This window comes from Telmatherina bonti (assembly GCF_933228915.1).
Source record: "Telmatherina bonti genome assembly, chromosome: 14".
Taxonomy (NCBI): Eukaryota; Metazoa; Chordata; class Actinopteri; order Atheriniformes; family Telmatherinidae; genus Telmatherina; species Telmatherina bonti.
In genome coordinates, this window is record NC_136612.1 from 12,389,583 (window position 1) to 12,414,429 (window position 24,847).

Here is a 24,847-nt window from a genome sequence, read left to right on the forward strand (position 1 = left end):
ACACAGAAATTGCTGTTATTTCTTTGAAATATGACATAAAGATGCTAAAACAGCAAAGTTAGCGAACCATGAAATCTTGAGTCAGTGTTGACTGTTGGCTGGAAGTTGTGGCGTTTAAGAAGCCTTGAAAAAACATTGGAAGGAGAGGATGCAGATTTACAACAGTATTTTTTTTTTTTTTTTTTTTTACTAAGTAATCATTGAATTTGCTTCTGTGCATGTAAGCTAACAGTTCATGCAACCAGAAAGCTGATAACAGTAGATAGTTACTGCTTATCAGCGTGAACCAGACAGTTACACCCACTCACAGGCTCCATGAGTGTAGCGTAGCCTAGCTGCATTCCAGATTACTGTTTCCAAAATGAGTAGTGGGATCTAGTGTTTTATCCAATCAGCGTCAGGAATCTTTCTGTAAAAAAGATTGCTCAGCAGAGCACTCTCACTTGATCTGGACCGCCTGACGTGAAAGTGCAGAAAGCATGCCCCAGTTAAAGGTCCGGCCTAAGTGGAATCTGTTTGACCTCCACTAAATGCACAACCGTCCCGGAGTTGGCCCCGGCACGCTCACAGATACAGTAATGGTACAGAGATGTTTCGGCGCGCGCCCAATGTGCTGACTCACTCAACTATTTCTTTCGGCATCCCTGCGCTCCGGCCAGCTGTATCTCATTTTAATCTCTCGGTCACGTCTCCTAAAAATACCCCCCCCCCCTCCTCTCTCACTCTCGCTCTCTCTGTCTGGTTTTCTCACTAGTTTGTGTTCATACAGAGGAAGCCCTTGTTTTTAGGGACTACAACAGCAAAAGGGAGTTACCAAAGAGTGGTACTGGAAAGCGGGTGTTACCCACAGCTGTGAATGCAGTGGTCTCGGACCAAGACAGGAAAATACAGCAGATTGAGCCGCTTCCTGTCAAAGTACGCTGCTTCTTTGGACTGATTCAAGTAAGGGGTAAGTCATTTATAGGCTTTTGGCTACAAAAAAATCTACTATTATAATCATATGTTCTGAATATGTGAACAAACTTTCTGTTGCTGTGAGTGGTATTTACATATTTATTCATAAGCGCCGCCAGTCACACTGCAGCTACAATGTTTTCACCCTTTTCTGTGTTGATGCACCTTTTCCATGTGACAGTGGTGGAAAAAGCTCAAGTGGGTCTACTTTTTCAGACTGGACTGAGAGAGGCATCTGCAGTGGGAATTAGAGGCGAAGTGAGAGGAGAAGAGTTAGAAGTTAGGCCAACACAAGGTTGATCTACTTCACAGAGAGAGAGATGGACGCATAACTCATCTCAAACTCAGTCTTTAAAGGTTTGCAAAGGAAATTATGTGGAAAATTCCGACTCAACCAGAAAGTAGGATTTAAATTGTGGGTATTTATCGGATGAAAGTTTCCTTTCTCTTATCTGGCTTTTTGCAAGAAAGAGAATAAAAGTTTGAGTTGCTTGAGTAAAAGCAGACAGACAGCTCTTCCTTCCTTCCAGCTGTTTCCCATTAAAAGCTGACCTCTGCTGAGTCCCACCCTCGCGTCATGTCCCAGCTTTAACTTCCAAACTGAGCTGCTTCCTGGATGAGGTCTTGCTCTGACATTCTGGGTGGGGTCGCTTGGACTCGTTTCTGGCTCGGATTTCATTTGTGTTTCACATCAGTTGCATCCGATGTGCATCCTCACAGAGATCCAGATAAATCGCTGCTTGCATTTCAAATAATTGACATAATAATGTCAAAAGACAGAAAGGCTACAAGGAGGAGCACTGATGCTCAGAAAGGTGAAAAAAGGGCAACAAACAGGTTTTCTGATCTGAGCTGTAAGCTTCACCATCAACTACCTGTTCCCTGAAGGACACGCTCTCTCGACAAATAAGCAACGCTTGGCAACACTAATGTATTTACATAGCACATTTCATACATAAAACCACTTAATTCTGCTTTAGATAATAAATCCCCAATGAAGTTAAGACATTGTGTAAAACATAAATAAAAAAAAATATTGGGTATAAAAGGAACATTCCTGACAGGCTCAGTCTACAAGCAAGAATGTGGTGAGGATAATCACCTTCTTAACAACTGCATGAGTAAATAGTCCCACAGATTAAGAGCAATGTTTCACAATGTACAACTGAAGAATTTCATCATCTACAGTCAATAATATCATCAAAAGAGTCAGATAATCTGGAATAATCATGACATTCGGTCCTTCAGGCGGCACTGCACTAAAATACGACATCATTGTGTAAAAATTTTACAACATGGGCTCAGGAATACGTCGGAAACCATTTTCAGTTAACACAGTTTGTTGCTATCCATCCGTCCATCCGTCCATCTGTCCATCCATCCATCCATCCATCCATCCGTCCATCCATCCATCCATCCATCCGTCCATCCATCTGTCCATCCATCCATCCATCCGTCCATCCGTCCATCCATCCATCCATCCATCCATCCATCCGTCCATCCGTCCATCTGCCCATCCATCCATCCATCCATCCGTCCGTCCATCCATCCATCCATCCGTCCATCCATCCATCCATCCATCCATCCGTCCATCCATCCATCCATCCATCCATCCATCCATCCATCCATCCATCCATCCGTCCATCCGTCCATCCATCCATCAATTTTCATAACCTTTTAGTCCAATCAAGAGTCATGGGGAAGCTGGGGCCTATCCCAGCAATCACTGGGCAAGAGGCAGGTACACCCTGGACAGGTCACCGGTCCTGTCACAACATTTACAAGTGCAAGTAAAAACTCGACCATGCAAAGCCAAAGTCAGAAATGCCACCAATTTTCTGGACCTGAGCGCATCCCAGATTGACTGATGCAAAATGGAAAAGTGTGTTGTGGTCTGATGAGTCCAAATGTTCATGGACGTTATGTCCTCTGGGTTAAAAAGGAAAAGGAATATCTAGACTGTTCTCAGCACAAAGCTCAAAAGCCAGCACCTGTGATGGTATGGGGGTGTGTTGGCGCCCAGGGCATGGCTAACCTGCACATCTGTCAACACACCATTAATGCTGACAGGTACATTTTGGTTTTGTAGCAACATATGCTGCATCCAAGTGATGTCCCGGCTTATTTCAGTAAGACAACAGCGTGGATTCATTATAAAAGAGTGCAGGCACTAGACTGGCCTGCTTGCAGTCCAGACCTAAAAATGTGTGCTGGATTATGACGTGCAAAACACAGCAATGGACACCCTGGGTGTTAAGAAGTTAAAGCTTTACATCAACCAAGGATGGGAAAAATTTCACCCAAAATGCTTAAAATGCCTTTGATGGGAAAGGTTAAAACTATTTGCAAATCATTGTATTGTTTTTATTTGCATCTTACACAACAGTCCAACCTGTAATGGGCTGGCGACCTGTCCAGGGTGTACCTGCCTCTCGCCCAATGATTGCTGGGATAGACTCCAGGTTCACACGACCCTGAATTAGATTAGGTGGTAAAGAAATTAATGAAGAAACAACAGCCAAACTTCATTGGAATTAGGGTTGTAGAAATTAGATGTAGAGAAATAGAAACAACTCAGAAACAATTCAAATCTTGCTAGAATCAAAATGGTGTGTATAAATCATGATAAAATCATGTCAAATAACCCCTCTTATATATATATATGTATATATATATATGTATATATATATATATATATATACATACATATATATATACATATATATATACATATATATATACATATATGTGTGTGTATATAAATGCATTTCAGGCCTTTGTAATGTTTCTGGCATTGAGGATAAAAGTAATGAAGCCTTTAAGGGGGGATTTTTGTTCGATTATGCTTACAAATACATCACAAGTTGCATTTCAACGTCACCATTTTCACTGATATCCAACATATTTATTTGAGGCCAGAACTGCAGAGAGGCCAGTCCAGCACATGTACCTTACTCCATCTCTTTGTAATATGAGCAGAATGGTGCTTTCCATTGTTTTGATGGAAAACAAACAAGCATCTCTGGGAAAGCTGTGATCTTACATGAATTATATGTAGCTCAACTTCATGGGTCAACAACTCTAACAGCTGTGAGAAGACACTGATACTACCACATGCCATCACAGAGCCTGGCTTATGGACTCGTTGCTGCTTATACTCTGGGTGGTCTTTTTTGTTTATCTTATAGTTAAAGCTCAGTGAATTTCTTTGAAAAAGAAAAATTAAAGTGTAACATCAAGTAAGTTCCTGGTTAGATTTTCAGGAGGCCTGTCTTTATGGAGTTTGCATGCTCTCCATGTTCATACCTCAGGTTGCATGTTAAGTTTATTGTGTTCATTTTTGTCCGTTGCCTCTGTGATGGACTCATGTCTCTGGTGAAGTAAGTTAAAGTAAATGTAAGAGTCGCTATACTAAGTAAATGTCTGTGTTTATGTAGTTATCCTATCTTCATGGAGATAGAACAGTTTTTGTCCCTGTGTATCTAGAAAAAGGGTACCATTGGGTTTTCAAGTTGATATATATAACCACCATGGCCCTGCATGAGAGACGGAGCTTACTGAATGACCACATCCTTGTCTCCATTCTGGGACTTCTTTTCTCTGTCGTTCTCAGACAACCTTGTCATCCAAAATGGCAGCTGCAGATGCAGTCTGTAGAGGAGCAAAATGTCAGAGGACTGCAGGCTGTTTGTGGAATGTGTTTGTTTACATCTTAACATGTTTTCTGTCTGCAGCGTAGTGTGTAACAGGACTTCTCTCCAACAGCCTCCCCTCTCTAAATACCAACTGTCCATTAATAGCTACATGTAGACTCAGCCGCTCTGTAAGGTTTCAGAGTACCCCACATGCCGAGGTGGTGTGGATAACACTGCAGGAGGACAGTCAGTAGAGAGAACTTCCACACTGCAGAGTGCACCACCTTATGCTTGACTCATTGTGTTGGAGCCTGTGCCTTATAATTTAACCAGGTTTCCCTTTAACACAGCGGTCAGGAGCAGCAACAGGCCTGGAGACTTTAATGATTTATAAGCTCTGTGTGTGGTTTGAAATACAGATGTTATATCCAGGAGACAAAAAGTCAAGTTTCTTTGACTATGGTGGTTTCATATAAACCACCATAGTTACACTTTTAGTCTTTTTTTTTTTTTGTCTATTTTGCTTTTCAAGTGTCTGTTTGGTTCAATTAAAACTGTATTTTGTTACCTTTAGGGGAGAAACTTTAAATGAAATACATTTGATTGCATTGAGAATAAAATTTATTGTATCATCTGATTTGTCTTTATAATATTACACATTAAACACACAGTTTACACTATCAACAAAAAGGTTTCCAAAGACTTGGATTTGCAGTAAGTGAGCTTATACATAGTAATCTAGCAAAACCTGACCTATAAAACAAGAACAGGAATCAAATACAAAGAGATGAGCTTAAAAAAATGAACACAAATTGTAAAGTTAGCTGAGCTGCTGAGGAGAAACTGCTTTTAATTAACAGCTTGACTGGAATACGAAACAAGTAAGTTATGCTAATACTGTCCAAACTCAGACAAGCTTTGCAGAAGCAATGAACACAAGATGAGCGAGTCAAACCAAACTGCACGTGTCAACAAAACATCAAATCCCACTAAAAAGCATGTCCATATACTCCTAGCTATGTCAGATAAAAAACTATTTTACTATTAAGAAGTTCCAAACATCACTTTATAGCTCTAAACGCCTTGAATTTCAAATATTGCAGTGAGTAATCGTTTCCTAAAACTGGTATAAATCAATAGAAGGGATTGTCACTATTATGCTATGCTAAGCTAAATAAGCTAACTAGCAGGCAAAAGAAATTAATTTAATTATCTAAAATTAAAGTTTATTTTTTCATTTTAATTCAGGAAACAGACATTTAAAAACATTTCACTTTGCAGATATCTAAAAGAACACACTAGGAGATAAATATGGGGTATGGACCATGGTGCAACAGTATCCTTCACTTCTTCCCTCTTTTAAACAAAGATGGCTCCTGATCCATATCCTGGTGGAGTCTGTTTGTTCTCCTTATGCCTCCATGAAAAAAAAAACAGAAATCATTGTCTGTTTTAAATTGAACACAATACCAGTAGTTTGACTTTGCTCAGTAATGGTATGCAATGCTATTTAATAAATACATGTAATATGTAATTATATTGAAATTATCTCCAAATTCCACCTATATAAGGAGTGCCCAAGTCTGGTGGTCGAGAGCTACTATCCTGCAGCTTTTAGATGCATCCCTTCTGTATCAAGTGTATGTCTTGCTACCAGGCCCCTGTGTAGCTGAATGACACACGGTTGAGGGAATTCAGCTTTTTGTTTGAGGTGTAACCATAGACTGTATATAAAGAGATGGACGGAGCCTCCGTGACGTCACCTGTAAGTTTCTGAAGAGCTGAACTGAATCTCGGTGGGCGGTTCCTACCATCGCCATCTTGGTAAGGGCACGCATGTTGTCTCACCCAGAAAATACAAATATGGGCAAAGAGGTAGAGCTGAGAGGGAGGATGTGAGCATCATGGTGGATGATTGACATTGAGTTAACTCTGAGCTTTCTTTAACTATGAGCTAACCGAGCTAACAGGAGCTAAGCAGCTAACGGAGGTAAGCGGGCTAAAGCTAAGTCACATTATTAACCGGCTAAAAACCACGGTTGTTCTACATTCTTCTGAGGAGTGAGGTCGGGTACCTGTCAATCAAAAGGACACGCCCCTAAATATGCAGAACTTCGAGATTAAATTATTTTTAAACGCGTGAGTTACAAAAAAAATTCACTCCCCCCACAGTTGTCATGAAAGTAAACCTGACCTCTTAACCAAAATGGATTTTTGGCTGTAAACATGTTTATTTCTGCTGTGAAGTTGGTCTTTTTGACATGGGAGTCTATGGGGATTCGCTCTGTTGTGGAGCACCTAGTGGATGAAGGGGGAACTGCAGTTTTATGCACTTCCGCATAGGCTTAATTTTTTACCGCCGAAGGCTCTGTCCATCTTTCTTATAGTCTATGGGTGTGACACACAGCATGTCTGACTTCTCAGTGTTTTTTTTTTTTGTTGTTGTTTCTTAATGTTTATTTAACCACCAGTTACTCTTTCTTTCCTCACATCCAGCCGAATGTTGCTCTTCTATGAAGAAAGGAAATATAACAGCAGCCTGCATCACAAACACGTTTTTTTTTTTGTTTTTGTTTTTTTTTAAATTAATTTGCATTAAACAAGTTAAATTCAGCTGTGCCACGATATAGGTCTGATTGTCTAAACCAGAAACTAGCTGAAAACTGTCATAGCATGCTTAAAAATTAGCCGTTCATAAGGCTACATACATGCTCCCAGGGTTTGAAATACACAGTGGCTTTTGACAGCCTTTTTTATTAAATGTGCACCATGACTTTCCAAATCACATCCACACATATATTAAGTGCATGACAGTGCAGTCAAATCCAAGGTTACTGCCAAAAGCATTCTGCTACAATTGCATGTTGCTGATACCAGCTACATGCAGTAGCTAATCAGTTAGCCACTGCCTGGTCACAGGGGTGAAACAGTAGCTCCTGTAGAGACTCGCTCTCATTGAAGTTGAATGGCTGACCTGCTTCTTAGTTCAGAAACACACTCAGATCATTATCAAACTCGTAAAATATAACAGTGTTAATTATAATTAAGGTTACTCCTGTTTATTAGCATACCGTCAGTCATTAGCAGCCAATAAATTCACTGATAACTAAATAAATAAACACACAGTGCTGACAAATTAATGCTGTTTTTTAATGAAGAAACAGCAGGTAACTTATAGAAAATAAAACTTGAAAGTGGGTTATTTTTATCGCTTCCTCTTAGTCTCAAGTGAGTCTGCTGTAATTCCCATCATGCATGCTAGTAACCGTGCATGTGTAGTCTGTAGGAGGTGGTTTTGACTTTAGCCAGCGTCTGACTAACAGCTTTTATAATGAGGAAGAATTCAAATCCTCTCAGCATAAATTCATAAATGTTGCATGCAGGAGAAGCACCATGAAAACATTCATACAAGCGTGATTCAGAAACATCCAGCTAACCTGATCAGTCTTCACATTCAGAAATGAGCTCTGGGTGCTGAAGCTTGTCTCTCTGTTTAATGTTAACCTCTGAGCAAAAGACCTCTTTTCACCCCTAGTCTTGTTGTGTCTCCCCCGGCTATGTGTCCCACGAGTCTGAACTTTTCTCAACTCTTCAGTTTTCTCTTTCAGTTGAAGGACTAACATGTAGGAAGCCGGCGGCTGAGTGAAAACAGTTTAATAAAATAAAAAGCTCCCTCTGGTCACCAAAGACAAGATGAAGAATATTTCAGGCATGCATAGAAAAACATTTGCACACACCAGTTTGTTGCAGATGAGCATTTCTTACCATGAATCAGGGTATTTCTGTCCAGCGCAGGCATCTCTGCTGAGCATGATGAGATCATACAGATGAGGTCTGGGACACAAACACACACGAGTACGCCCACAATGCGTGTTTATGAGTCAATTATTCTGCGCTCTTGTGTGTTTGTTTGAGCTGTCGCATGTTTGTGTGTCAGGGAAGAAACCAAAAGTCAAAAGACGCCTCGTGACAAGACGAAGGAGGCAGCTGATGCCAGAAAAAAGGTCTCGCAAGAATTGGAAAAAAAAGGTTCTATTAAGCGCTCAGCTGCGGCTAAAAATGCCACACCAATGCAGCAGCTGTGTCCTGCAGCGTCTTCTGCAACACGTCAGCTCATAAATCACATTTATCCAATATTATAAATTTGCATCCATATGTTTATTGATTGCACGCTCATTTTATCATTCTAAATAATGCAGAATAAAGTTGAAGATCAGGAGTGTCTAAATTTGGTCCTTGAGGCTGCTATTCTGCAGGTTTTTGATCTATTCCTGCTTCAGCACACCAGACTAAAATTAAATGGATCCAGCCGCCTATGAAGTTTTGCATAATGACTCATTAATTTGAGTCAGGTGTCTCGGAGCAGGAATGTTTGAAAAACCTGCAAGATTGTGGCCCTCGAGCACCGAAGCTGGACACTCCTGCTGGAGATTATATAGCAAGAGTGCAAAATGGAACTTTATCTTGATCTAAATTGAAATAAAAAAAAAAAAGAATTTTACCTTAAAAACAAGCTAAATAATGATAACTAACTGCTTGTTTTAATGAGCATTGAATTTCTCACTTTCAAGCTAAAGCTAACCCGTGCATTTCTGCTTCGGTAGAGCCTATAAGGAGATCATGTAGACTGCACGGCCCACGTTTAGCTTCATCTTTCACTGCCTTCTTCACTGCAAGGCTGAAATATCCGCTGGAGGAAAATAATCACCGCGCTTCTTGATGCGATTGGTTCAACACTTCTCTGAGGACGAGTGTGAAGTATTTATGGCAGGCCACAAAGCTTGCAAAATGTCCCTTTCTTTGCCCACAGGCGGGCACTGAGGAGGCCATCCGAGGTAAAGAGTGTGCCGCAGTGTGGTCAGCAGCTTGCCGTCACTCTGTCCCTGATAGGGATTTATCATAACTAAGTCGCTGCTTCAAGAATAATCCTTTAAATCACTGTGACAGATCAGAGCTGTGGCGAAGAAACAGCTCTGCTTTGACTGAAGCTGCATTTCTAACATTCTTTCAGCATGTGACTCTTTCTGCAGTTAAAAAGCAGCATTATCACAAAAATATCTTGGCCCATTTCAGTCCACCCTGTGACTAAAGTTAGAGAACAGAGAGGGTGAGATGGAGATAAAAATGAGAACGAGACGTGACAAATCACCACCGGCATCAAACATCCAGTTCAATCCATCTGAAGACTTATCTGTTTCGTACACGTACATGGATTTGCCATCAGAATGACCCCAGAAGAATCTAAAACTGTATTTGTCTGCATGCAGCAGCGTACTTCAGCTCTCTGCCCACAGAGCCATCTAGTGGCTAAAAGGTGTTACAGCAGTTCAGTCAGACAGAATATCGCCAAACTTTCCTGGCAGGAAGGCAGCTGAGAGGAGCTTCGTATCATTTTGAAATGCCTCTTAATAAAAACAGGGGAACTTTGTGCATCTGATGGAGCAGAGCCTTTATCACATGCTGCAGTGAAACGATCAGCTTAATCTGCGGTTTCCTCCTGAGCCCCAGCCCTCTCTATATAAGGCTGATGTGATGTCTGTTGCCACATGCAGAACTAAAACATCTTTACATTAATAATCTGGATCTTCAAGTGGAACTATTTGCAACCATAAGTTGACTGTTTTAGGGCATATTATCTGGTGCTTGGTGAAGTAGCAGGAGAATGAACCGCTTGTTTGCATCTGGTGGTGGTTGACTGGATCCTTGTGTCTGACCACATTGGTGTTGGTAGCTCCACAAGGGGAGCTGCCTGTTGCTCTTACTGGGACTGAGATCTGCTTGGTCTGATCCATGTCCTTCCTCTTTACATAAAGGAAAAAGAAGAAATAAGAAATATTTCTCTTCATTCTTTTACATTCTTCTGATAAAAAATCCAACTGCTTACAGGATGTACTTCTCCATATGTATGTATCAATATTTATTTATTTATAAAGCACCTTTCATACAGTAAAATGTGGTGCAAAATGCTTTACATTAAAAGTAAAAAAAGAATGAAAAAAAACTATTTATTATATCCCCTAAATTAAGAGTCTGTTTAACCGGCAAATACACAACATAGCAAACACATTAAATTGTGCCTCAAGAGCTACCCAACCCTATAAGTGTGTCAGGAAGATAAAACTGGAAAAATGAAGAATGATATTGAGATTTAACTAAAAGTTAAGTCACTTCAAACCCAACTAGCAGCTTTGCTAGGCTCCTGTTCAAATGAAACTGGATCATGTAGCTCTAGCCTGGTCAGTGATGAGTACATGGTCCGTAGCTGTTGGGGATTCATGACATCTTACGTCTCCTGGTTACAGTCATCAGTTATCTACATCGTACCTTGAACTTCCCTAAAGACTTCAGGAAAGGCAGCACCATTCCCATCCCACTGCTTGTGAATGCAGTTTGTGGAGAAAATGGAGTCATTTAAATGTCTTGGTGTTTATCTCACAATCTCACCTGGTCTAGAGACACCGCTGCTAACATTAAAAGAAACCCCAGCGATGACTTCACTTTCTCATGATCCTCAGGAAAAAAATCGACTAACTGGAAGGCCGCTGGTGTCCCACAGAGTCACCATCGACCGTATCCTGACCTGTTACGTTACTCTACCGCTGCGCAGGAAGGCTCTCCAGCGAATCACAAGGACTCAAGAGAAAATAATAGATTCTTCTCTTGCTTTGATCACAGACCTTGTTAAACATCAGATTCTCTCCAGAGCACACAGCATCATCAGGGTCTATTCCCACCAAGGTGATCATCTCTTTGAAGTGCTACCTTGATGCTAACAAGCCACCAGAACCATAACATTAAAAACTAGAAAAGCCAACAAAGAGCGCAGGCCTCCACCAATCAGCTGATTTCCACTCATGCTGTGATTTCCAGCCTGTTCTAGTCCTACTTTCATTGATACACTGTTAGATTCCTACATACACTGAATCCACTGTATTTTGGCTAGATTATGGTGTTTGTTTATGTTTATATGTTGTCTCACAGTGATGGAAATTCCAAAGATCCCCAACATTTTCCTGTCTGGATGGTAGTATCCAGGATGTTGACACCTTGTAAAAACTGTTGGCAACTTCTGGATTTTTTGTTACTATTTATTGAGGCGTCATATGCATATATGTACTGAAAATAAGTCTTATCTCATGATAAAGAATGATCCTGGATCCAGATGCTGTTCCAGATCACTACCAAATTTTAATAGAAACAAAGTTAGGCCAAGAGCCATCATCAGAAAAAATAAACAATGAAAATACCTAAATCTTTCTCCAGTAAAGTCACATTTTATGTACTATAGCTGTTGTAACTTTAATACAGTATGACTGAATGACTGTTTTTCCTTTATGTGTATTCATTTATTTTATATGCACCTTGTCGGAGTAGTACTCCTACAACGGTCTTACCATTTACAGGCATTCTTAATGTTACTGGAGATTTCTACACATTGTTTTCTTTCTGTTTTCTTTTTCAGTCAATAAAAAGCCTGTGTATCGTTTCTCCGTCCAAATGGCACACATGATGTATGAAGACAGTGGGCAAGAAGGCCGATCAGGTGAGATACAGGGATTTATTATGTTTTATTAAGCTTAAATATTTCAGTTTAATCACACTATGGTATCCCCCTTGTGAAGCTCCATATAGGCCAAAAACCCTAACACCTAACCTTAACCAAACCCCTAACCCCTAACCCAACCCCTAACCCTTATGGTACAAGTGGATGTAGGTAAAATATGGTAAAAGACTGTCTTTAGTTATTTGCATTGGTCTCTTTGTTTTGTGCTCAAAGGCTTCTTCCTTTTGTTACGTTGCTCTGTCCAAGATCAGCCGCAGGGCAGGACTTAACGATGGGCTGCAGTAAATGGCCTGAGCACAACGTTATATTTAGCCAGCTTGTTATTTTTCTTCGTTAATTTTTCATGCGGCTGAGTAGAGAAAAAAACGTTCTGCCTCTTTGCTCAGTGTGTCCTTGTTATTTATGCTGCGCCAGCTTTCATTAATTTCCCCCCAAGCTCAGCTCCTGTCCTGGTATTAACCTTTGGATCTCTCACCTTTAAATTACACCCCAGAAACAGTGGAATGGGTTTGATCCGGAGGGGAAAAGGAGCCTCATCTGGGCTTTAAATGATTAAAAACCAGGGGAAGTTTTAATTATTCTTTGGTATCTGGCATTTCATGTTAATAACATTAATCCAGGTTGCTTTGTCTTCATCTTTGCAGTCATGGGAATGTTAGCAGTGCAGGTGGAGAGAGACCCAAGGACAGGTGCAACCGTTGTCAGGTCAGTGGCCCCCATGTCCACACCTGCCGATGCTCCGAAGGCCACCACCGTCTTTGATGATGGCAGGAAGAGCATCCACACCGTCGGTGGATCAGAGGGTCAGCCCTCAAGAGAAGAGCTCAGGCAGATCTTGAGTGTCATCGATGGGGTTGGGATGAAAGTGCTGCTGGATGAAGTTGCATTCACCCCAAACAATGCAGGGATGAAGACCGAGGAAACCAGCACACCTCCAGTGGAAGAGGTTCTGCCTCTGACTACCTACAACGTGACGTCAGAGAACAACTCTGGAAGCAGCTACATAAAAGCTGAGATGAAGGTAGAGAAATGTGCTGTACGCGTCGGGAACGCAGACGATAAAACCATGATGGTGGTCACAGACGTTGCAGAGAAAGGAGATAACATGGTGGAAAATCCAGTCACGCTTCTGTTCCTGGGTTACGCCGATGAAACAGCAGGTTCCAGTCAGGAAGAGAACGAAGGCATGCTGACTGTGGAGCGAGTTCTTATCACTGAGGATGGGGAGGAGCACGTCTTAGGACCTGAAATGTCTGCTTCACCACAGTCACCGTTAACTCAGGCAGCAGAACCAGACGATGGGAAAGACAAAACCTTGATTCCAGCAGATGGAAATGAAGCGGGATTAAAGGTCGAGGTAGAGAACGGGGATAAAGTAAAACGCAAACCTTGTCACTGTTGCTCTGTCATGTAAGAAACAAGGGGAGAAAGATGCTTCCTTGCAGCCTTTAACACATCTTTTGTCAACTTTTTGTACTGGAAAGTTTTTATTAGACACTGTAAAATGCAGTTGTATCAAAACCCTCAGAACTACTGAGGAGAAGACCGACTCCTCCTCCAGGTGGACAAAGCAGAGAACTACACCTTTTCTATTGCAGGAACTCATCTCTGGCTTCATTATTAATTTGTTTGATTAGCACTGTGTTAGGTAGAAACTGAAAAAGCCAAATAACAAAGGAAAAGTCATATTCCATGTTAGCTTTGACTGTCAGTGTGATTCACTTTCATTTCATGTGAAATGTACGTTTCTGTTATTCAGGGCTGTAATTACCACTGAGAAAATGAGCATTTACATGAATATAAGGTACTTATTAGCCCGAATAGTTATAATGTTTTATATTTCATATGTTTTCATATGTTCATATGAAATTCTAAAACTTGTTGCAGATGTTTCTGTGACAGTGGAGTGCATAAATCCTTTAAAGCCCTTATAAGTGCTGAAGAAATTATCAACATAACCATCTACTATCAGAAGAATAATTTGACAGGACAAGGGTGTTTATTTTCAATTGTTGCTCAAAATTTGGACCTTAAAGTTGCTTAACTTTGTTTTAGATTAAGATTTTTGCACATCCCCCCCAACAATAATTTGTTCTTCATTCATCTTGAATCTGGTTTCTTCTCTGAGCTCCGTCCAGCCAGTAAAAGTCAGTCTGATGTTGACTCTTATCTCTTGTTCTGTCACGTCTCTTTCTCTTCCTTGCTTTCTCTGATTATCCCCTTATGAATCAGCCATGGTGTGCATTGAAAATGGCCCAAAATAATGTTCCAGGCTGGAAAAAGTAGTCCAGTACAGTTTCTCAGATTCAGGAGGGTTATTGACAGGGCAAAGATGGCCCCAATAATACATGAATGTCAATGTGCAAATGAGTCAGAGGCAGTTTTGAGAGCAGAAACTGTAGGATTTATCAAATGCTTAATGTTTTGAAAAGATTTTGTTGCTTTGTTTGTTGTTGGAAGCTGATGAGCTTTTGTCATATTTAGCATGGTGTTATCTTCTGTCAAATAGTGGAAAAACAGCCAAGTAACATGTTCTACTCTGTTTTCTTGTAATTGATCCAGGTGTACTAACCAATACAAAATTACTGACAAAGGAGGTAGTCAAAAATAATAATAGTTAAATAATAGTTAAAAATGGTTGTTTTATTCTATATTCAATTTTTTTCCTTTGATTGGACAATAAACTCAGGCGCAACAGATCTCATCAAACTACAAAAACCTTTCAACTAGGGATGCACGGCTCAAAAGTGTACAGATACCACACTAGTTAAGACAGCGCAGATGTGTTTGATGACATGCTTCTGACATGTTTTAAAAGATATAAATGCCTTGAATGTTAAAATGTGGCATTTTTTGTTACATTAAAACCAAGATCTTTGTTTCAAAACCACACATTTATAGTTGTATTTAGGTAAAATGTGTCAAATCAAAATAAAAACTTGTTGAATTTGTTAGATCTGTAATGTTATTATATTAGTATTGGTGAGGTAACTTCAGAAAGGATGGGTCATTTATTACAACCTAATGAAATTTTACACCGTTATAACAGCAATAATAACCAAAGTCACAATAATGTTCACATAAACGGGTTTGGTGTCTGTAAATATCGGTATCGGCAGATATTCAAATTTCAGATATCGATATGGGATCGGAACTGCCAAAAAGTGGATCGGTGCATCCCTACTTTCAACCAAACTCGCTGTTTTTCCATTTTTCCTGGAATTGTGCAAGACCAAATTATCACAATGAAAAATGGTCATGATGGCAGCGATATTTCTAAAAAAACAAAAAAAAAAAAAAAAAAAAAACACTTCTCATAAGTTTTAATAAGGTGTTTTTTCAGATGTGTTGATATAGAAATATGTTGCAAAAGTATAAATAAAACTGTCAGTGGATGTGATGTAGGGAGGCCTGGGAAGGTCATGTGTCCAGTTCATTTTAAGTAAATATGGCTTCTGAAGGACTTCTGAAGGACTTCTTTCATCTTCTCAGGGGGACAGTAGAAACAGCAACCAAAGCAGTTGACCCAAAACGCAAAACGTTTCAGATCTCCATCCTGTAAATGTGGAGGTTCAGGGGAATTACGGCTTTTGCACTAAATGCCATTCAGTGGCAATATCTGCAAATCACAGTTTTACTTTGTCAAAATATTAGAAGTATCACTTTTATTTACCGAAACCTATAATGGAAACGCAGCTATGGGAAGCGTATCTTAAATGAGAATATGTCTGCTGTTCATTGCTCATGTCTAACATCGAACTAACTTTATGGTGACGGATGATTTTCTAATGAACTTTCTGGTGGATGCTTCGCTCTCAAGTGACAGTACATGGTAGACTTATGCTAGCTTTACCTGACAGACATGACATATATCCTTTTGGTGGTTCTTATATTTGTACTCAGGATTTGAGTATCAAATACTGCTATGCACAGTCGCCTGCTAATTGCTGGAATAGGCTGCAACCCTAAATTTGATGAAGCTGTAGCCTCACAGCAAGAAGGTTGCTGGTTTGAGCCTCAGCTGCAGAGAGCCTTGAATGGTGGCTTTTCTGTGTTGAGTTTCCATGGTCTTCCTGGGTTTCACTCATTCTGGCTTCCTCCCACCATCCAAATGCGTGCACGTCCTACCTTAACTGGCTATTATAAATTGTCTCTAGGAGTGAGTGTGAGCATGAATGCTTGTTCGTCTCTCTGTGTTGGCCCTGCAATGGACCGGTGACCTGTCAAGGGTGCATCCTGGCTCTCGCCGAATGATTGATGGGATAGACTCAAGCTTCCCCGCAAACCTGAATTGGCCTAAGCGATTTGGAAAATGGTTGACTGATAATAATAATATAGAAAATGTCTGGATGGATGGATAAATAGATGAATGTTGGAAGATTTTTGTCATCCTCCTGACAGACCCAGCCTACTTGTTTCCTCTAATTCCACTCTTTCTCTTCAACCAACATAAAGGACTTCTAGCGTGAACTTAATATTTTAGCATTAAGTGTTGTTGTAATCCTTAGTTAGCCGTGGATAGTTTTGGTTAAATTTCAAACGTGGATGTAGTCCAGGAGCGGGCAACGCCGGGGCTCAAGTGCCACAGTCCTGCAAATGTTAGGAGTTTCCCTGCTGCATCACACCTGATTCAAATCAACGACTAATTAGCTGACTTGTGCAGAGTTTTGTGTCAATGTTTGCACAAGTCTGATAATTAGGACAAATGTGTGCCAGTTGTGTTGCAGCAGAGAAACTCCTAACATTTGCAGGACTGTGGCACTTGAGGACCAGAGCTGCCTACCTCTGTTCTAGTGAGTTCCACTCAGAACGGGTTGTTTCTGTGTCTAAACCATGGGCATCCAAAGTCAGTCTTCAAGGATCTCAAGTCTGTAGGTTTTCAGTGTCTCCCTGCTCCAACACACTTGACTCAAATGAAATGGTTTTTAAATGAAGTCAGGTGTGTTGGAACAAGGAGACGTAGTAAACCAGCAGGATTGTCCTTAAAGACGGCGGCCTCTTGGTCAATCTGCTCGGTGATTTCAGAGGGCCGGCTCAGGGAGCCGGGGGCTCGGTCAGTGACAGTCTCCACCACCAGGGGGTTGGTTATTTCCCCTGGGAGTGGTTCCCTTCAAAAAGGGAAAAATCTCAGACTCACATGTTTGAGCACACATTCGCTAAAAACAAACAAGTGAGAAAGGTAACAGAAGTTTCTCATTTGGGGCCTTAAACAACACATCAGTGGTTTTCAAACTGAGGGTTGGGACCCCAATGAGGGTCATATGATAATTTAACAGGGTCATCAGATGATTTTTTTCAACAGCAATTAAAACATAAATGTAAATAAATCTGTGAAATTAGCACCTTAACTTTTTAACACATTACCCATGAATAACACATGATGTTTTAAAGCTGAATTTCGGATTATCTTAGTGAGGAAAGCCTCATATTGTTAATTAGACTCTGTCTTAATTAAAGGACAGGGTTCATTCAGATTGTATAGTTTATGGTGAGAATCTCCTTTCAAAACATACAACCCAGCATGGTTTCAGCACAGGGTGGGATGGGGGTCTGTGGCTTTTTATCGTGGGCATGAAAGGGGTCTTCATGGAAAATAGACTGGGAACCTCTGATTCAGTGGATGGTTGCAGGATGACCCTTTTGATGACATAATAACTCATTCATCTCATGGAGGTGGGGGTCACAAACACCAACCTTTGTTATCTTGGTTGTCGTGGCTCAAAAAATTGAAGAAACACTAAAACATTCATCCTTTAGTCACAATTCAGGTTATCGCTTTGCATTTGAGCAGAGGGCTGCTTCTCAAGGGAAAGGATTGTTTGCTCACATGACACAGAAGACAGGAGGATACATCTGTTAAGAAGATCAGCTCCATCATTCATATTTACACCCAGGATAGTAGGAGCATCTACAGAGGATGGTTACAGCACTGTCAGGTGGGTCTCTTCTTTAAAATCTTCCACACGATGCATCAACTTTTGTAGGCATTTGTTATATTTTCCTTCTCTGATTGCATGCCAGATTTAAATGCATCTGTCTAATGATAGGAAAAGAAAGGAAAACTCTTAAGTACAAGTAAACATTAAACACCTTTCATCATATTATTGCCTTGATGCTTTTAAAACTGATACTGTGTGTGTTTGTGAGTGGTTTTGTATCTGCATGAGCACTCAGGATAATCTGCTTCTATATTAGATAAAAACCGAATCACGAAACACATTCGCACTTTTCATTTAACATTTATTGTACCCAAAGCGGTTAAAATCTATTTCATTTTATCATAGAAATGATAATAGCCTCCAATAATCTTCACAATAGAACAGAAAAATGTTCCTTTAGAGACATGTGGAGTAAACAGGTTAAGCTCATTTACTTGCATTAATATGTCCTGTTGCTTGAGCTCTATATACTGTGTGCTGCTGTTGATAATCCTGAGCTGCAGTGTTGCTGGCAGTAAGCCTCTGAATGCAGGTGTAAATATAGACGCATAGATTTAAACCCGTAGCTCAGTGAATTAGATTAAGTCAGGACAAGACTTCTATTAAAGAGGACATATTCTTTTGAATCAATGACTTAACATAGCTAGAGAATAATAATAGTATTACATCAGTGTAAATACGCATTATATTTACAGTTACAGAGGGGTACTCTTTATGCTCAATATGGCTCATGGATAGATGTAACCCAAATAAATTAAAATGACCATTTTAGACAGAATCATGAAACAAATGTCTTTTTAATGAGTAAACTGGTATGATGATAGTCTCTGAGGTCGAGCAGACTGGCAGACACTGTGCGTGTCAAAACACAGAGGAAAGCCGATTACTCTTCCCCTTTATCAGCAGAACTGCCTCCAGTAGGACACAATGGGATAAAGAAATCACCCAAACAAAACAGTAACTCTAAGCCCTGCTAAATACAACATAATGTAGCTGTTAATGCCTTTGGTGCTCCTACATATAGATGCAAGGATGTTTTCGTCCCTTTAGGGAGGAAACTGTAGGACAGTCAGAGGGGTGTGTGGTTACACATTCAAGCCAAGAGTATCTGCACACTCTACCCTGAAATTACATAAATGTAAACATGGGCCATATATATATATATATATATATATATATATATATATATATATATATATATATATATATATATATATATATATATATATATATATATATATATATATATATATATATATATGTGTGTGTAGCTTTTAATGTAAATATGTGTGAATATATTGACCTGTCTGTTAAGTGTGTTCTATATTCAGTTATGCATGTTAGGTGCAGTTTCTTTTGTTCTTTCCATTTATAGTGTGACCAGAAATTAGGAATGCAAATTTACTGAATAAAAAAAACATCCCAATGGCTGTTTTTCTTCTCAATAAAATTCTGAAGCCTGAAATTTTCCAATTTCTTTTAGGCAGGCCTGAAACTTTTTAAATATTGGCTACATGCTATCTTCATTTATTCTTTATTTGTAACATATGTAGTGATATCTACACATCTAATAAAAATCTCCTTTTATTAGGACTTCAAAAGTATTGCAATACACCTTGTGGTTGCAGAGGTAAATTGTTTCATTATGGATATGCAACTTTTTAGCAGAGCCCTATAAAATAGGTGACAAATGCTTCTGTATTGTTTCTGTCAAATTAATCTTAATATAAAATATTCTAAATATTTGGACAGTTGCTTTCCACTGACATATTTTTATTCCCATTTAAAAATATAAATAAATAAAAGTGTGTATAAATAAAAGTTTATCTACTTTAAACAAGCCTTAGCAACACATCAAGGGACCTATAGATGCCTTGTCTGGTTGGGCCCATGTTTACATGCTTGTAATGTACTTAGCTGCACGTATCTCTAGGCAGCATCACCTGAGCATCAGTCGAGTTGTAAAACTATAAATAGAAATATCTTCAATGCCAACTGAAGCCAAGCATGTGTGCTGTATACATTTCATTTTCAACATAATTTTTCTCTCGTTTTTCTCATTCAAGGTGAAAGGAATGTGAAAGGTGTAGATGAATCAGCTTTAAGTGCTTCAATGGCTTGCTGTCACTGAAACAAGAGGTTTCACACCCACCCCTTAAAGTGGTCTGCCAGGACTACGGTGGTCTGTGGGTGAAGATGGACTCCAACCAAGTTACTAATTGTGCAGAGAGTTCCTCAGAGATCTTTGATGAGTGGCCCCAAGTTCAAGCAAGTGTCCCCCCTGCTGCTCCTGCACTGATTATGAGGTACTACAGTGTGATGGATGATGAAGGTGCAGATGATGTCTTTGTCCACCCACCCCCTCCTCCTACAACCTGCTTGATTCCTTTGCTGCCACCAGAGGAAAGCCCAGGTACAGCAGACGGTAATGCTTGTGTGACCCCCTCAAATGGAGCAAGTGACGCCACAGAGGCTAAGGCTAATCCCAGAGGCTTAGACTGGCGTGAGAGTGAGAAGCAGTTAATGGCAGCACGAAACGAGCCGGATGAAGTAATATTAAGAACAGAGCAGCTTTCAAGGGAGTCTATGGACAACATCTTCAGGTCCAATGACAAGGATCCAACTCCACCAAGTTATCAAGAACAAACATCCACTGACAGTAAGGTTTGTCTAATGGAAGCGTCAGATGAAGCTGGGAAGCATTATGAGGATGACACATCGGAAGATGAAGGATCAAATGGAGAACCTGAAGATATTTTAATTCTGAGTGATGACGAAAGTTGTGAAGAGACTGACCCAGAGGAAGACAAATATCCACATCAAAAAGTTTCAACTTTGAAGGAAAATGAGGCTGATCAAGATGAAGAGGAAAGACAAACAAAACCTAATGTCTGTTGTCTTAATGAAAGAGATTCTGAACTATCAAGAGATAATGTAGAGAGTGGCAGTGTTGAGAAAAATGCCCCAACCCTGTCTGGTCTCTGTGCAAATTACAGCAATTTTCAAGCCTCTGCATCATCAGCTGTCTATGAAAGCAGGCAAAACTTGATAGAAGTGACCAATCAACCACAGGTAGCTGACTTCTCAACGGAGGTAACCAATGATAATGAAGGGCAAGTTGACAGCAGGCCTTTGGATTACACCCTCACAAAATTTGGCTGGGTGAGAAGAGAGAGTGGCAGTACAGAAACGCAAGTAACTCAACTTTCCACCTCCAAGGATTCCGAAAAAATGGTGGAGAAAGTAGATGGAAGTCGGAGAATAGTTACTGATCTTCAACAAGGAGAGCAGCTGCTTCACCGTCTGCAAATGGTGCAGTTACGACATGACGAGATCCCCAATAAGCCCCAGGAGGTTGTCAAAACGGTGCAAGGTAAAAAAGAGGTTGGATTTGGAGACCAGAAAGTGAGAGGAAGGATTTTGCCAGATGAAGATGAGGAGGAGGACGGTAGATTTCTTGACAAAGAAAATACAAACTTGACAGAAGATGATAAAGAGCAAGTTCAAGCCAAAGCAATGCCAGGTTTGTCGGCAATGCCAGGACAGACAGAGCACAAGGAGATTATAAGAACTAAAGCAAGCGATTCTGAGGACGATCAGCGTGACCATTTGATACCTTCGGCTTTGCCTCTTAACCCTCATGAAACAGCCTGTACTGAAATTCTCTTTATGTCCACTGGACACCGATTTTCAGCTGCTGAAACCTCAATAAAAAGGCAGATCCATGAGGTTGCTCAGGGTAAGCAGAACCTGCAGAGAGCTGATGGAGTTTTCAACCTTGCAAATAATCCAGATGTGCTAGAGATTCCCTTCAAGACAAATGTCTCTCTGGAGTCCCTCCTTATGAAGGCTTGCACCAGCCAACAAACTCAGTGGCAATTCTCTGAGAAGAAGATGCAGAAAGAGATAAGTCAGGAAATTCAGAGAGAGCTGGTGCTAGTTAACCAGGGTAAGATTCCAGGCGAGTACAGCAAAGGTGAGGTCCGCCAGTTAAAGGAGACAAAACTGCTGTTTGAAGCTTTCCAACAGGGCAACACAGAGGGTCCGACAAGGGTCCGCAAAGCCCCCATTCCTGTGGTGAAAGATCAAGTCTATCCTTCTGTTCTGGAGCGAACTCGTAGCCTTGAAAGGTTTTCGCTCAAGAGCAGTCCCATCTCCAGGACACATTCTCTCAGGTTGTTCAACCCGCCACCCTCAGATAGGGACAAAAGTCCTGAAAACTTCAGATCAAAGAGCCCAACTGGGGCTAATCGGGACAAATCACGCCTCTCCCCCTACCCAAAACAAGACAAGCACCTTCGACTGCACAGAAGCATGGACTCGATAAACAGTGAAGCCACTATATCAGCTGTGGAGACAAGGAGCAAAACAATGGAGGCAAATAAAAGCCAAGGATCCCCCATTCTTAAACAAAACCCCTTCTTCAAGTTGCGCCCAGCGTTGGCTCTGCAGCCAGAAGTAGCGAAGGACATCCGGGAGGCCAGGGAAAGAGAGGAAGAGCTGCGCAGACAGAGAAGCACTTTGTACGGCGAGCACAGGCAGAATAGTGAGGATGAAGAAAAGTCTCGATGTGCGCTGACTCCCAAATCTGGTTAGTTTGCAAATATTTTATGTCACTGTATCTATTTAAATAACCTGCTAAGTTAATACTAAAGTTTCACTTCATAATATAGTATTAAGTAAAGTAAAGCAGCGTTTCTATTTCTTGACAGGACTTGACATTTGTTCCACCACTGAAAAATTATCCATTTCTAAATATTCCTAAAAGACTTTCATAATGCAAACTGGAAATACTGGTCTGACTAAAAGCTTTGAATTAGAGTCACTTAGAACTTTATTTATTTGGCATCCCATCTCTAAAATTTAGTCCCAACACTTCAATAAATGCCTCTCTACATCAACATTACGTAGCGTTGCCCAAGGCATCTTGTCGCCAACTTACTGTCATGCCTGTCTCATCTGCTTAAGGTCATATCATCTTAGCAGATACCTTGATCTGAGTCAGTAGATGCAATCAGGCCAAGTGGCGACATATGGGGGCTACTATTTACACTTCAACTTGAGCTGGTTGTACTTTTATAGTGTTATAGTGTTCCAGTGCAAATGCAAATGGCTTCATCAGTTTGTCTCGGAAGGAAAACAGAGTGTGCACAGCTTGTCTGCATTTTTAGGTCTTGTTACGTTGGCTGGAGATACAACAAAACAGTGAAACCAACCAGAGTGTGTGACTGAGCAGCTAAAATAATGTTATTTTCAGCCAAAGTGGATAAATGATGATGAGAGAGCAAGATTAAGTTGATTAATGAGAAGGAATGGCCCTCCAGGGGGACAATTTTTGTGCGATTGTCACATAAAAAGTAAATAATTTACTAAGACAAAGAGCTAGAATAAATTGTTTTACTAGCGTGTCTTGGCATTGAGATGTGAAATTTAATCAAATTTACCAACAGTTTCTGACGAGCAGCCAGAAGAATTCATCAGCGATAACTAGCTAAAAAGCTTAAGCTAGCATTACCTGAATCACTTTCTACAGATGTCAACTTAATGACTAAAACTGTCATGTTTCAAAATGAAGTTGAATCTGCTGTATTCACTTCATTTAAGCTACCCTTTTTTTTTTAAAATTGCATGAATCTTGCTAAAGTTTTGTGAACTCGCTAGCTAGCGACATAAAATCGAGTCAGCAAGATATTTTACATAGTCAAAGAAGATGTTTCTTTGCATACAAAATGTAAAAACTACAAAGTTTTAAACTGACCATTAGCTATATCAACATACATTGCTAATTAGTCACAAGTAAACTTCATTAGCTATAGTTAGCTAGAACAGGGCTCACCAACTCCACTGCACCTGAACAAGCTTCTTAATGACCCATCAATTAGAGTCAGGAGTGTTGCAGCAGGAAAATAGCTTAAACCAGACTAAGTGATCCTTGAGCTATAAGCTTAAGCTAGCATTAACTTAATCACACTTTCTACAAGTCACCTAGACTTCACGTCTTCTTCACCTAGACCACATGTCACAAAGACAAAGGCTTGTCTACTCCACATGAACTGAGAGATTGTTGTTTTTCTTGAGGTGGAAAAAAACAAGGAAAATATTTATTTTGACCACATTTTAAAGGAATTAACACCTAATGGTGTTTGTGCAGAGAGGTGTTAATTTCTTTATATATCTTATTTGATACACTGTATTAATTTTCATACTTCATCATCTTGGTGAATTCTTGCTTAAAAATGATGCATTCAGCTTTGTTGAAGCTTTTGCATCAGCAGAAAAGTGGAAATGAAGTTTTTCTGCTTTCCACTTCAAATGTCTGACCATTTCAACCATGTTTGATGAACACCACACAACAAAAATCAGATCCAGATCGGTTGCAAGAATTTCCCACACAGCGAGAAAAAAATCACTTCATTCTTTTCTCAGACCCAGAGCAAAACAACTTTTACCGGCCATTTTAGCTTGAAGCTGAAGCTTCTAGCAAGAGAGACGACGTGTTTCTGCCTTTCAGAGGCCTTAATGTTAAAACGTCTTGACTTTGGCTACATATTTGTGAGTGCGCTGGCTAGCAATTCACAGCTGGGTCATTTTCTGAAAACTTGCAAATAGATTAAATCAGCTATAATTAGAAGTTCGACCTAGCATTAGCTAAATCAAACTTTCTATATATGTTGCCTCAAGCTGTGTCTTGTTTTAAAATCAGGTTATGTTAGCTGTGTACTGTACGTAAACTGTATGTTCATGGATATGAACAT

At 40.2% G+C, this 24,847-nt stretch overlaps 1 protein-coding gene across 2 annotated transcripts; it reads left to right on the plus strand.

The window, feature by feature from the left end:
- The first annotated feature begins 765 nt into the window (after positions 1-765).
- Positions 766-15,552, plus strand: LOC306765972 (uncharacterized protein). Of its 2 annotated transcripts, none has more exons than XM_079253522.1 (3): positions 766-949; positions 12,052-12,132; positions 12,798-15,552. In XM_079253522.1, the coding sequence occupies exons 2-3, from the start codon at positions 12,087-12,089 to the stop codon at positions 13,565-13,567; spliced, it is 816 nt and encodes a 271-aa protein (XP_079109648.1). In that variant the 5' UTR covers positions 766-949; positions 12,052-12,086; the 3' UTR covers positions 13,568-15,552. The 2 variants fall into 2 exon arrangements, with proteins under 2 accessions (XP_079109648.1, XP_079109649.1); XM_079253523.1 differs by having other exon boundaries at positions 766-942.
- Positions 15,553-24,847: the final 9,295 nt, after the last annotated feature.

Excerpts from the sequence above, each read along its gene's own strand:
- LOC306765972 (XM_079253522.1), top strand. The coding sequence starts at position 12,087 with ATGGCACACATGATGTATGAAGACAGTGGGCAAGAAGGCCGATCAG. Across the intron at positions 12,133-12,797 it reads TGGGCAAGAAGGCCGATCAG|TCATGGGAATGTTAGCAGTG; the intron begins GTGAGATACAGG and ends TCATCTTTGCAG.